Below are 14,280 nucleotides of genomic sequence, written 5' to 3' on the forward strand. Positions count from 1 at the left end.
TAAATGATAAAAACAAAACAAAAAAAATCAAACAAATAGTAAACATTATAAAAGTTAAATATGCGTATCATATATAAACATAGACAAAATGCAGTTGTAAAATCATTTACAAATATATTGTGGGGTTACTGGTTTATTTACCACCTGCAGTGCCGAGTCTAAATGGAAAGAAACTTTACATTCACTGTTTTCATAAATTCATCTTTTAAAGACCTTACTGCTCTTGTAGAACCATTTATCACATCTTGCTGCTTTTTTGCCTCATAAGGCACTACATTTTGGCATATTTGGCAATGTCTCCCGAAGATTTCCTTATTTTTGATTGAGACATGTCTTTATCCCTTCCTGAATGCATGTGGACAAACTTCTACCACATGCCTTGTTTCTGGCTCATTGTTCGTCTCCCTCTCAACCTCAAAATTTCTCTCCTTGGTTACAGGTTGTCATGGTTTCGAGGGCCTGGCAGAGGCAGGATTAGGAGCCATTTTAGGGACAGCTGGCCGGGTTGGTCTCCACCTCCCCTTCATCCCGCGCAGAGACGCTCAGGGGGGATGAGGGGGGACATTGTGCGAGGATTAGAGCTTCCTGTGTGTCAGCCGCATTACACAGGGAGGGGGGGTGGGATGGAAAGAGAGTGAAAGAGGCAAAGAATGAAACAGAAAATGAAAGAGCGAGCATATGAAAGAGAGCATGACACAGAAAGCGAGAGGGTGTTTGAGGGGAGGGAGTGAAGTCTGTACAGCTGCACACTCAATCACATTACACAAGTATGTGTGTGTGTGAACAAACACACACACACACACACACACAACATACACGCATACAGCCATCAACATGCACACCACCAATCTGGGAAACTAAACATTAAAGGAAGCAGACTTTTTTTAAAAAGGGGAGGGGGGTGAATGAAGACAATTGCTGAACAACAAAATGCCTTATGGAACAACAAAAACAACAAAAAGCCTCATCGGATGCTGAAAATAGCTTAACAGGTGGCAGTTTTCTGTTCAATGCAATTCAAATAATGCACAGACATAAAAAAAAAAAAGAAACAAATCTTGAGACATTCATTCTGACTTTATTTCTCTTTTTGACAAGTTAGGACCACATTACATCCAAAAAAATGACAACAAAAAGTTGTTAGAGTTCAACAGGGCCAACAAAGTTGCTTCAACCTTCAAGATTACAAAAATATTGAAAGCTTAAATCTTTAGCAATTTTGAGCTGCTTTTGCTCATCTGCAGCATTGTGAAAACTAATATGATTTGCGGTTTTTCATAGTAAAAAAAAAACAAAACAAAAAAAACAACCTTAATACATACAAATCAGTGGGGATTTTAAATAAAGAAAGTTGAAAAACAGGCATTGTGCAGAAAGTAAATCTGACCCTCTCAGAAATTCAGTCCCATCATCGTCATCATAAACCTCCCTTGTCAATAAGAGTTTCAGCAGTCACAGGTATAGTGCAGCTATTTAGAGAAAAACCTACAAAGTACAGCAGCATGAAAGTAGATAAAAACAGGGTACATAAAACAAAATTGATATTTACATTCAGCTGCACATCAGTTGATCAGTTTTGGTATGATCCCTATTATCCTCTCATCTCACACATCAGGTCAGTCCCTTTTTTCCTAGATTTTGCTCAAAATTATATATTTTTTTTATGTTTTACATGTATTTTTATGTATATCCTTAAGTTCCAAATTGATTTCTGAAATTGCACTTAGACACACAATTAATTTGCTTGTCATTTGTTACACAAAAACGCTATTTTCAAGATCCAATTTCTGTGCATCCTGATATTTGAAGTAGACCAAGTCTTTATCAATATGATTTAATTGTCTTCATGAAAAGGCACTACTATTACATATGGACTGATTTACTAATATTCTACAATATCAAACAATTAAAAACTACTCCTAACCACAAAGTTGAAAAAAAGTTGTCATAGAAATCAGTAAACAAGAATAGTGCTAAAACCTAACTAATCACATTCTTTTAAGCAGTGTCTTCAGGCCTGTCGTCAGTAGTAGACACCGAATGCTCAGTCAAGGACAATTTATTTGTACTTTCCTCTGACATGTTTTTAGCATCCTCTCCTCTCAGTTTTCGATGGGTCGACTCCTCCATACGCTCCACAACTTTTCCCTCAGAGGACTGTGAGGATGCAGTACTGGCCAACTGATTCATACTTCCGCTGTGGATTTTCATATGCCCCTGTTGAAACACACAAAAATTGTAAGAATTGTTTCTAACATAAACAAGATATTACAGATTATTAATGAATATTTCATAGATATAAATGTCATCTAACTTTCCATCTTTTTCAAAATAGATGTACCTTCAATCCACTGCGGCTAGCATACTCTTTTCCACACTCTGTGCAACTGTAAGGTTTCTCTGAGCGCTGTGGTTGTGGAGGGGCTACAGGAGTCTCTGATGATGCCACTTCGGTCTTTTCTTTATCTTTCCTTTGATCCTCTTCTGTCGACTCTTTTGCATCCTCAGCTTTCCCCTTCTGCTCTACGGCTGGAATGTGCAAAGAAGCATTCTCTGTGGCTGGGTGAGAGTCACCATCATTGGGCTCAAGAACATGGTCTATTCCATTCACATGAAGCGTTGTCTGCTCGCTGCTTTGGTCTGATTTTGACTCCGTGGACAACCCTGGGCTGGAGGGTGGAGTGAGGGCAGGTGACAGATTGAGAGCCTCAGAGTTCAAACTAGGTTTTGGCCCGCTGATCACTGTTTGATGTGAAGCACCATTGTGCCATTTTTTATCAAATAAGGTGTCCTGGGAGTTGGTCCGGGTACAGAGAGATAAGGGCGTGTCTTCATCTTCTTCTGCAGAGCCATTGACAACTTGAGATTTGCTCTGATGGACTGTGCCATAATGGTTCTCATCTGAATTGTCAGGTGGACTGTTTTCTCCTGAGGGGCCCTCCTTCTCCAGGGTGACGGTTGGACTAGTCTCAGGTGTGTTGTCATAGGGATCTTGATCTGACTCCATGAGCTGATCTGCATTACCTGATGTAGCATCTTTTAGGCTAGCACCAGACTCCAGTAAGCTGGCAGAGGAAGACATGCTCATATTTAGAGGAAGAGACTGAAGGTTTTTGGGTAAAGAAACCCCATCCATTTGACCAGGGTCTTCCTCTGACTGCAGGTCCCCATTACCTTCCGGAGGCAACTGGCCCCCCAGATGCATCCGAATGTGATGCTGCAGTACCACGGCATTGGTAAACTTGCGCTGACAGAGCGGGCATGAATTCTGGCCACGTGCATTGGCTGGACGTGCTCTGTGTGTGGCCAGATGAGCCCTTAGACTTCCCTTTGTGGAGAAGGAGCGGCCACAGAGTTTGCAGGGGAATGGACGTTCACCTAAGTGAGTGGCCTGGTGGAGACGTAACGCCCTTGGGCAGCTGAGGACACGGAGGCATACCCCGCACTGATTAGGAACCAAAGAGGAGGCCGTTGACCTTTGGAGCTCTTGGCTGGCCAGCTCACCGCTGGGATTCGGGTTCAGCCCTAAGGCCGCCATCATCTCCCTCCTGTAAGCTGAGATAGCATTAGCGTTTGAGGTTGTGGATATATCATTAGCCTGAGCCTGGCCTTCATTGGTGCTTTTTGGGAGAGGCTGCTTCTCTAACTTCTGCGCCAGTCTCTGCAGCTTGGAGGTGTCAGAGGTGGCGGAGGATGAGGATGGAGAGGAGGATGGAGGAGAGGAGTTTTGAGGTTTGGGGTATGAGGAGAAAGGGAAGGTAAGTGGGAGGTGTGGGGAAGGGAGGTGAGGAGGGCGAAGAAGGGCAAGGCTAGGATGGTGGGCAGAGGGGCCTGATGGGAAGAGAATCTTCGGAAGATGTGCCAGCTGGGAATATGGAGAACCAGGATGTAAGGTAGAGTGTGGTGGTGTATTCTCATCAAACCTCTGCTGCTTTGCACCTTTGAATTGACCAGTCATTGCAGAGGAGGTGATGGATGAAGATGAAGACTGCACACTAGTGGAAACAGAGGCTGCGGCTGCAGCTGAGGCACGGTTTAGCTGTAGCAAAGAGTGGGCGGTGGAAAGCAGGGCCAGATCAACACTGGGTGGCAACGGAAGGGAGGAGGGAGATGGATGAGATGACCCGGACAGGAAACCAAGAGTTAAACTATCTGGCACACCTACACTACCTTTAACCCCAAAAGGCTCCTCATCCTCCGCTCTACGTTTTCTGCGCCTCTGTGATGGCCCTGAGCCAGATCCTGATTGGCTCTGCTCAGACAGAGCAGGTGGCAAGAGAGAGAGCGACAGCTCAGGATTTTGCTCACGGTGACGGAGGAAGTGGGCTTTGAGGTTTCCACGGGTAGTGAAACGACTAAGGCAGACCGGACACTGGTATGGACGCTCACCGGTGTGGGATCTCAGATGGATTTGTAATGAGGAGTCACTGCTTAGAACCTTCCCACAGAACCGGCAGATGTGCTGCTGGCGGCCTGAAGAGGAGCTTGACGATCCGTTTGACGTACTAACAGTGGAACTGAGAGATAGCTGGTCCTGGGAGAGGCTGACCGTGGGCAAGGGAGGAGTTGAAAAATTCACGCCATTGCCATGACTGATGGAGGTGTTAGGAGACTTTTCATTGAGGTAACGAGGTGGAAGTCCTAGTGTTAGAGAGAGAGGGTGCACAGAGGCTGAAGAGGTCACTAAGGATGAGGAAGATGTTGAAGATGAAGTTGTGGAATAAGGAGCTCTAGTTCCATTTGTGTGAGATTGGTTGGGCTTGGATGTAGGAGCTTGGGGAATTAAAGAGGCACCAGTATTACGTGGGGAACTAGAGCCTGCATCACTCTGTTGACCCTCCACAGATCCCTGAGGTGCATCTTGGGCACTGACCATACCACCTAGGCGCAGCACCTGCCTGCAGATCTCTTCTGTAATCTGCATTTGGTGAATTTGTCTTTGCTGTAGGACCCTAAGCTCCTCTAACAGTACAGCAAGGGTTGGAGGCACCTGGAGTTGCTCTGAAGGTGATGAAGGAGTTTGGTGGATGGGACTAGGACTCCCTTGATGAGGTGGGGCACCCAGCGACGATGAAGAGGATAAAGACGAGGAAGAGGAGGTAGTGGTGGTTGCAGAAATACCCATTGGTGGGGATGTCACAGTGGAGTGGGGCTGATGAGATGGAATGTGTGTGGATTTCTGCTGGCTAGGGGGAGGAGAGTGGGTCTGGGATGACAGGGAAGGATGTGGGAAGTCCGGAGAGAGAGATGAGTGTGCATTAGGCAGAGATGTAGAATATGAGGCAATGTGATTTGGCCAGTGGGGAGGAGATGAGCTCTCATTGGGGAGCGAGGGAGCGTGAAGGCCACCAGGAGATGGTCTTGGGGCCAAAGGAGGCTGACAGTCCTGAAGGGATGTAGGAGAGGAGGACGAAGATGACGAGGTAGCTTCAGAGGCAAGAGAGGTGGATGGAGATTTCACTTGAAGCTGGTCATCTGGAAAATAAAGAAAGTAAAGAATCAGTTTATAAGTATATAACATTCATTATCAGACAATGACAATTATTTGAAAACAATATTGTTATGGCATAGTTTCATTATTTTATAAATCAATTTATATATTAATTGTTGTAATTGAGTTCTATAAGAACGAGTTATGAGAAAGCCTTCTTAGTTAGGCCAGCTGCTTTTTCAACAGTTTTCTTTCACCAAATTGCTGAATACCACTTGTCATTCCGCATTCTTAATGATCCTTCACCCTTAAATCACAACCTTCATATACTACACTCACATCTTCTGTCCTCACTCTTGCCACAACTCACTAACCACCTTGCAGCTATTGCAACGCTTTTTAGAGGACAATAGATATCACCACAACAACCCATAACCCCTCTTAACCCAACCCTCTGTCCATCAACTACATCTTTCATCTCTCTATTCACCCTTCCCCCCTAACTCCACACAGGGTCAGAGGTCAGGGCATAGAAAGGGTTTTGGGCACTGTCCATGCGCTCTGATTGGCTAGATGACCTAACCTCATGAGCTCTAAGGTCAAATTCTTTTAGAATCTTGAGCGCAGAAAAAGAACTAGAAGAAGGGGGTTGGGAAAATAGTGGGTTGACTGACAGACAGACAAACTATTTCCATTTTCTGGCATACTGATACACAAAATGACTGTACATACTTGTGGAATCTAATCTGCTGAAATGCACCAGAAACCCTCAACCCTAAAAAAAAAAAAAAAAATCCCCTCACAACTTACTACCTGTTTTTGCCAAAAGCTATAGAAATCAAAGGACAAAGGTGCAGTATCTTAAAGATTCCTCAGCTAACTTTTTCTTCCATGCATGCACGCAACGGTGCATTCTTTCTCCTCTCTGTATTCTAACAGTGGAACCCCCAACTGAGCAGAGGTACAAAGTGAATAGAGGCAAGGGAGTGGGAAGGGGGGAACACGGCGGGAGCAGAAAAGAGGAGCACATGGAAACATGAGAGAGAGAATAAGGGAGAAGAGGAGAGAATAGAGTGAGAAGAGATTAATCTTTACCCAAACACCCCCTTCGTCCCCTCCCCCTTGCCTGCACCTTATTCACACTGAATAGGAGACTCCTCTAAATGCATAAAAGACCCCCAGCAATCAAACTGACTATGCTACAAGTCTCTTGGAGGATTGACATTAGTGAAAAGCTAACGCAGTTATGGCCCCTGAGTGATTCATGTCAACATAATGACCGGCCATACGGCTGAACACCTTTAGACCACCTCTCTGGCCATATCTTCAAGAGCCTTCTTTCAACATAACACATTTAGCAGACATTTTGAGCGGGAAATGTCAGCAAACTACCTATTTTTTAAAAGTCAGGTCATGGCAGAAATGTGAGCTGTGCGCTGCAGCTCTTAAACAATGGCTCACTGAGAGGGCCAAATGCACTAGTGCTTTTAAACCTGTATCATGATTCTTCAGGTGTTAAAGTGTTTCTATTTTAAACAATAAAGAAAAGAAGTATATAAAATATTTTTGGGTAACAGGTGCTCTTGGTAAACTACAGTAGGCTACAGTATCTTTCATCAACGTTGTCCTACAACCAAAATGCTTTCTTGTCTTAGGACAACTTTGATGAACTTTTTTGATCCACTTCAAATGTTGACTACTACATAACCAGTTATGCAAAACTTGAATTAAGCTGTCGTTTAAAAAAAATAATAAAGCACAAACAGTTGCAAATAATGTAACAAATAATTAACAAAGGAATGATTTCCTCACCTTGCGGCATCAAGCGCGTGCCCCCGGGGTCTGCGTTAACGAGCTGCTGGGGCCGTTTCTGTTTCCGGCGTGACATGATTCACGAGCAGCCGGTGAGAGTTACGAGCATCAACAAACTTTGCAACGCAAATTATAAAACCGGTTTTGAATAGATAAATACCGAACTCCTTTGTTCGTAAATAATCCACCTTGTAGGATGCGCCAAGACAACATAGGCTTCTTTTGAAATAGTTAAAAAATAAAATAAAATAAAAAAAACTTAAAATTCGCGTGGGCTCCTGAAGCGGACCGTAACGTCGTCCGCTGTTGCTGTGTGAACTGGCGAGTGCGTGTGTGGCTGTTTTTCCTCAACAAGTCCCCTCTTTCTCAAACTTGTCCACTCTGCAGACTCACTCCCCTCCTCTCCTCTCCAAAGACACACACACACTCACACAAAAATACAATCTCTCCTTGTTCTGACATTTGCATTTCAATGGCGCGGAACACCGTCTCTTTTTCTTTCTTTCTCCCTCTTTTGCGTTTCTCTTAATGCTAATAGCAGCTCTAATTTAGACAACTGAGCTATATATCAATATGAGTCAATACGAAATGTCCTTGCTTTTTATATTTGAACATACGCTTGTAATGTATGCAAAAAGGGAGTTTATACTCCTCAAGATTCTTCTGACATCTGTCTGTTTTAAACAACTTAATGACCACACTTCATTTAGTGCGCCCATTGAGAGTATTATTTGAGAACGAGACACTTTTTGTATTGGCAGCAGGTCTACTAAGATTTATGTGAAATCTAAATAGGCGACATTACAAATCGTCTGATTCACAGGGAGATTAAAAAACAAACAAATTAGACTGTAACTGTTATCAGGTTACCCAGGAAGAAAACATAAAATAGCTCAAGTATCGAAAGGAGTATAGTGTATCTTATGCATGTAAAACGTTCACTAGATGTGAAGGCTGTGTATAGGCAATATATTTCAAAATTGTGTGGAAGCAAAAAATAACTTAAGGGAGATGATGAGGAAGGTGATGGGATGAGATAATACATCAGGCAGCTTATAGACTATAACTGCAAGGGCTGCTGGAATAAAGACCCCCTGCGGCTCGCTCACTTTGTCGGTGCGTCCGAATATTCGGAGCTCTATTTAAAATGCATTGAATAGGAAGGGAATTTCCAACAATGGCGACCTGGACACAGTTGAGTGGGCATCTCTTTCTCTCTCCTCACCCCCAGGATCCATTGCCGCTCCGCACAATGCCCCCCTTTCACCCCCGCCTCTGTTCCCATACACCACGTGGAGGAGGGATGAAGTGAAAAGCCATTTTTAATTAGATGTATCAAAAACAAGCAGCCGACCTGCACCGTATCTCATATAAGGCCAAGCTATCCACTAACCATAAGGCAGGTTTTTTCTTATAGGCTACAGGAGTGTGTGTGTTTGTTCATGCAGGTGTATTTACAATAACAAAGTATAATTTAAGATAAAAATTATTAAAATAGTCATAATAATATTATACTGTAGATTTAAGACAAACTAATAATTAAAAAAGAGAGACAGAGTAGAACCATATCATCGTTCACATGCATCTGTTGCATTTCTTCAGTTTTTGTTAATTTGTTGTACAAACTCATCAATGTTGCCAGATTGGAATGGTTTACTCTATATTTGGCTGGTTTTAATTGAATACACGTGGTTGGGTGGACAGAATTTAGGCTGATTTGCATAAGTTTGGGCATTCTTCTAAACATTTAAGTTAAGAATTTGCATTGCTTAATTGTACAACTAAAAACTGCTTCTCATTTACTCAAATCATCTAGAACAGTGGTTTTCAAACTTGTTCCTGGGGACTCACAGCTCTGCACCTTTAGCATGTCTCCCTAATTTACACACCTGATTCAGATCATCAGCTCATTAGGAAAGGGCTCCATGAACTCAAATGAGTGTGTCAGATAAGGGAGCCATGCAAAAAGTGCAGAGCAGTGTGGGTCTCGAGGAACAGGATTGAAAACCACTGATCTAGAACATTGATTGACTTGCCAGTCACTTGGAAAAAGTGAAAAATAAAATACGCTTAATCAATATTTTTTAAATATCCATGAAATGAAGACACCTTAAAATGACAAGAAATTGTATTGTAACTAGAAAAAATTTTAGTGCTCCAAACAGGAAAAAAGTCCTGGTACTGCAGGTCCTTGTACTACAGGTGCGTAGAGCCAATGGTATACTTGAGAATGAGCAAAAAGGATGGCTAACCGCACACTGATCCACTCAAGACTGGAAAAGTCTACAAAAACATTTTTTTATTTTATAAATTGCATCGTGCAAAAAGTGCAAAGTGCATGTGAGTTAAAAACAGCTAGACACCAGCAAGCAAACGTTTCAGCACATTGCTATCTTCAGTGCTCCTTCTGGTGTCTAGCTGTTTTTAACTCACATGCACTTTGCACTTTTTGCACGATGCAATTTATAAAAAAAAAAAAATAAAAAAAAAACCTTTTTGTAGACTTTTCCAGTCTTGAGTGGATCAGTGTGCGGTTAGCCACCCTTTTTGCTCATTCTCAAGAAACTGTATTGTGCCATCTTAGGCTATGTAATTTATTATTTTATGACAATTTTTCTACCTCATGTTTTGGTATTTTTGTCAACCCTGTTACCGACACAAGCAATACTACACTCTTAAGAAAAATTGTTCTAAACAGTACCAGAAAAGGGTTCTTCAGCTTGTAACAATAGCAGAACCCTTTTTATAGGGTTCCATAAAGAACCATGCTTTGAAAATGCTATATAGGACCTTAATGGTCTTTTTCATTATAGTTTATTTTCATTAATATTAGTACATTACTATAATTATATCTTTAATAGTATTATTCATATTATTTGTATATATGATTTATTAATAGCCTATAGTTTCTTACCCCTCTATCTGCCTGGTCTTATATTATCTTGTAGCCTCTATTAGGGTTTTTACATAAAACAACAACAGCAGCATGTAAATTAGTTACTTTTATTTATTTATTTATTTTTAATGACATGCAAAATTGTAACAAAAATGACTGCTTTAACAAGTTATTAGCAGAATATATTAATAAATGACAATTGACATTGAACATAAATAAATACTTAAAGTAAAACAAAACTGAAACAGAAAATAGTGTGATGAAGACCAAGTTCCAGTGAAATACTTTTTATAATCCTCTATGATGCCTGAAAGTCCATCATTATGCATATTTTGGTGTGATTGAGTGGCAGTTTCTCTCTGCAGATGACGAGGTTGTAGGATGTGACAGCATCTGAAATGCACAACTGAGTTTACAGTTACAATGTGTCTCCTTCCATTTGTTTAAAACAATTGTTTATGAAGGTCAAAAGTAGTATGTTAAAAGGAAAAAGTGATATAAAGTCATGGGATAGCTGTGACTCGGTATGTTTATGCATAAACCCAAGTAATAATAATAGTCATAATATTCATCATCTCACATAAATTCTATCTTTGTTATTTACTTGGTGGTGAAGAGGAGATAAGTATCTTTAACTGAACAGGGCTGGTCACACTTACATATTCTGTTCAACTAAAAAGAGACAAAAATACATTGGTAGGAAAACAGTTACAATTTGAAAGTTAAATTATAGACATTTTAAGAAAGAAATTATTTACCTGTTGAATGTGTTGACAGTCTGTGTAGCTGAATGGCTGAGCTCCAGAAAAGCAGTACTGAGCCTTTTATATATATACTTATACATATATGTGACCCTGGACCACAAAACCAGTCTAAAGTCGCTGGGGTATATTTGTAGCAATAGCCAAAAATACATTGTATGGGTCAAAATTATCCATTTTTATTTTATGCCAAAAATCATTAGGATATTAAGTAAAGATCATGTTCCAAGAAGATATTTAGTGAATTTCCTACCGTAAATATATCAAAACTTAATTTTTGATCAATAATATGCATAGCTAAGAACTTCATTTAGACAACTTTAAAGGTGATTTTCTCAGTATTTTGATTTTTTTGCACCCTCAGATTCCAGATTTTCAAATAGTTGTATCTCGGCCAAATATTGTCCTATCATAACAAACCATACATCAATGGAAAGCTTATTTATTCAATTTTGAAAAATTGACACTTATGACTGGTTTTGTGGTCCAGGGTCACATATATAAGTGTAGCCTATTAGAGTTTTGCATTAAAACAATAACAAGAACAATGTTGTGTGGATTGGGTACTTTTTTATTGACATGTAATATTGTGGCAAAAATGTCAGTGCTCTTAACAACAGTTATTAGCTGAATACATTAAAAAAAGACAATTGACAATGAACATGAATAAATAAACAAAGAAGTAAAACAAAATAAAAACAAAAACAGATGTGATGAAGACCAAGTTCCAGTGAAATATCTTCATATGCCTTTAAATCCATCATTATGGTGTGACTGAGTGAAGGTTTATCTGCAGATGATGAGGTTGTGTGATGTGATGCATCTCCAATACACAACTGAGTTTAGAATTACAGTGTGTCCATTTGTTTATGTAAAAACAACTATGTTCACGAAGGCCAAAAGTAGCAAAACATGGACAGTATGTGATCCCTTCAACAATCTTAAAAGAAAAAAAAGTGATATAAAGTCACAGCTTTATAAAACCAAGTAATAATTAAAACAATTCTAACAGTATGGATTATAAATTCAATATCTGTTACCTACTTAGTAGAGAAGAGGAGAGAAGTATCCTCAGCTTAAAAGAGCTGCTCACACTTACAGGTGCATCTCAATAAATTAGAATGCTGTGGAAAAGTTCATTTATTTCAGTAATTCAACTCAAATTGTGAAACTCGTGTATTAAATAAATTCAATGCACACAGACTGAAGTAGTTTAAGTCTTTGGTTCTTTTAATTGTGATGATTTTGGCTCACATTTAACAAAAACCCACCAATTCACTATCTCAACAAATCAGAATACTTCATAAGACCAATAAAAATAAACATTTTTAGTGAATTGTTGGCCTTCTGGAAAGTATGTTCATTTACTGTATATGTACTCAATACTTGGTAGGGGCTCCTTTTGCTTTAATTACTGCCTCAATTTTGCTTGACAATCCTCATAAGGCTGCGGTTCTCTCGGTTGGTTGTGCATCTTTTTCTTCCACACTTTTTCCTTCCACTCAACTTTCTGTTAACATGCTTGGATACAGCACTCTGTGAACAGCCAGCTTCTTTGGCAATGAATGTTTGTGGCTTAGCCTCCTTGTGAAGGGTGCAATGATTGTCTTCTGGACAACTGTCAGATCAGCAGTCTTCCCCATGATTGTGTAGCCTAGTGAACCAAACTGAGAGACCATTTTGAAGGTTCAGGAAACCTTTGCGGGTGTTTTGAGTTGATTAGCTGATTGGCATGTCACCATATTCTATTTTGTTGAGATACTGAATTGGTGGGTTTTTGTTAAATGTGAGCCAAAATCATCACAATTAAAAGAACCAAAGACTTAAACTACTTCAGTCTGTGTGCACTGAATTTATTTAATACACGAGTTTCACAGTTTGAGTTGAATTACTGAAATAAATGAACTTTTTCACGACATTCTAATTTATTGAGATGCACCTGTACATGTGACCAAAAAAACTGGTATTTAAATTTAAGAATGAAATCATTTACCTGTTGAGAGTGTGTTGACAGTCTGTGTAGTTGTATCACTGAACTCCAGAAAACCAGTAATGAGGTGCTTTGACAGTTACAGATTTGAAAAACAAAAGGGCAGGAATAAAGAACCCTAAACTCTAACACAAAGAACCATTTCAGCATAAAAGGGTTCTTCAGGATGCTATGGTTCTAAATATAACCGTTACTACATGTAAAGAACCTTTAAAGAACCATCATTTTTAAGCGTGTAGATACTTTAGTTTAATTAGAACTCGTATGCCACTGAATGATATTGGCATTAGCTCGATAATATACCGAGGGTGAACTATAAAATGTTTGAATTTTACACAGACAATCTTTAAAAACAGGGTCAAACCTAATCTACGTCATCCCTGTTACCAAAATGTCAAAACCTGTTACTCTATAAAGTAACAGGTTGACAGTAGCAGGTTTGATTTCGATCTCAAACTAATTTGCTAATTGCTAGCTAATAGTCAAGTTCACAAAAGCACATATTGTACACTTTGAAAGGATTTTACTTGTAGATATTAATTATATTAAATGTACGAACTAATTATTTAAATTTACATTTTAAAAATGGTAACAGGATTGACATTGCATGGTGATGAGGGTAACAGGGCTGAAATGAAATCAGGGTACACCAATAAAATGATTTAAAGTTTGTAGAAAAAATGCATACTTATGCCAAAAACATTGCTTAACAATGAGACTATATTTAGAACAATGTGCAAATGTGATTTTTAATATAATTTTGCAAATTAAAAGAAAAATCATAGTGAGGCACAGGCCAAAAACTTTACCCTTACCAGCATAAATGCTATTTAAATTATTTAGGATAATATTTAATTAACTTTTTTTTTAAATGTAATATTGATGAAAGCATACATAGTATTGTTATGTTTTTAAATTGCACATTTATTTGTTGTTATATTAAATTAAAAGGCACCGATTTCGTGGAATGACCCTTGCATTATTTACTGCTGTTCGGAGGAGGTACCATTTTCCAAATTCATGGTTGCTATTAGTTTTGGGTAGTAGCTACCTAGTCGATCTAAACAATGCAAAATTGTGATATATAAGAAAAACAGAGAAGAAAAGAAAAGCAGAAAAATGTCAAGACTTACCTTTCTCATGCCCAGATGATGCATTCAACACTATGAGAAATGCTGCATCTGTGAGTTTCTTTTCTGAGAAGGCCATTGATGTATTTTGGCTATAGAGATATGCTGGAGAAGAATATATGTAATTTTATTGGTACTTTGCATCCGTTTTGTATTATGTGCCTTGCTTAATATTTGTTTATTTACATTTACCAGTGCCATTGTATAGGCCTATATATATAATGTTTAATAAAAAAGGGACAACCTATTATCATGAAATG

The 14,280-nt window shown here is 39.4% G+C and overlaps 1 protein-coding gene and 1 long non-coding RNA gene across 2 annotated transcripts; both read right to left on the minus strand.

Moving 5' to 3' along the window:
- Window positions 1–1,082: 1,082 nt before the first annotated feature.
- si:ch211-212k18.5 (sal-like protein 1) lies at window positions 1,083–8,362 on the minus strand. Its single transcript, XM_058781971.1, has 3 exons — window positions 7,244–8,362; window positions 2,342–5,475; window positions 1,083–2,217 (listed from the first exon to the last, which is right to left on the minus strand). Exons 1-3 carry the CDS (start codon window positions 7,317–7,319, stop codon window positions 1,999–2,001), a joined length of 3,429 nt encoding a protein of 1,142 aa, XP_058637954.1. The 5' UTR covers window positions 7,320–8,362; the 3' UTR covers window positions 1,083–1,998.
- Window positions 8,363–10,399: 2,037 nt separating this feature from the next.
- LOC131543685 (uncharacterized) lies at window positions 10,400–14,125 on the minus strand. Its single transcript, XR_009271959.1, has 3 exons — window positions 14,024–14,125; window positions 12,894–12,960; window positions 10,400–11,840 (listed from the first exon to the last, which is right to left on the minus strand). It is a non-coding gene; the product is annotated as an uncharacterized LOC131543685 (long non-coding RNA).
- Between the last annotated feature and the right edge of the window lie 155 nt (window positions 14,126–14,280).

Source organism: Onychostoma macrolepis, chromosome 07, assembly GCF_012432095.1.
Source record: "Onychostoma macrolepis isolate SWU-2019 chromosome 07, ASM1243209v1, whole genome shotgun sequence".
Lineage (NCBI taxonomy): Eukaryota > Metazoa > Chordata > Actinopteri > Cypriniformes > Cyprinidae > Onychostoma > Onychostoma macrolepis.

Excerpts from the sequence above, each read along its gene's own strand:
- si:ch211-212k18.5 (XM_058781971.1), bottom strand. The coding sequence starts at position 7,319 with ATGTCACGCCGGAAACAGAAACGGCCCCAGCAGCTCGTTAACGCAGAC. Across the intron at positions 5,476-7,243 it reads CACGCGCTTGATGCCGCAAG|ATGACCAGCTTCAAGTGAAA; the intron begins GTGAGGAAATCA and ends TTTATTTTCCAG. Across the intron at positions 2,218-2,341 it reads CTAGCCGCAGTGGATTGAAG|GGGCATATGAAAATCCACAG; the intron begins GTACATCTATTT and ends GTGTTTCAACAG.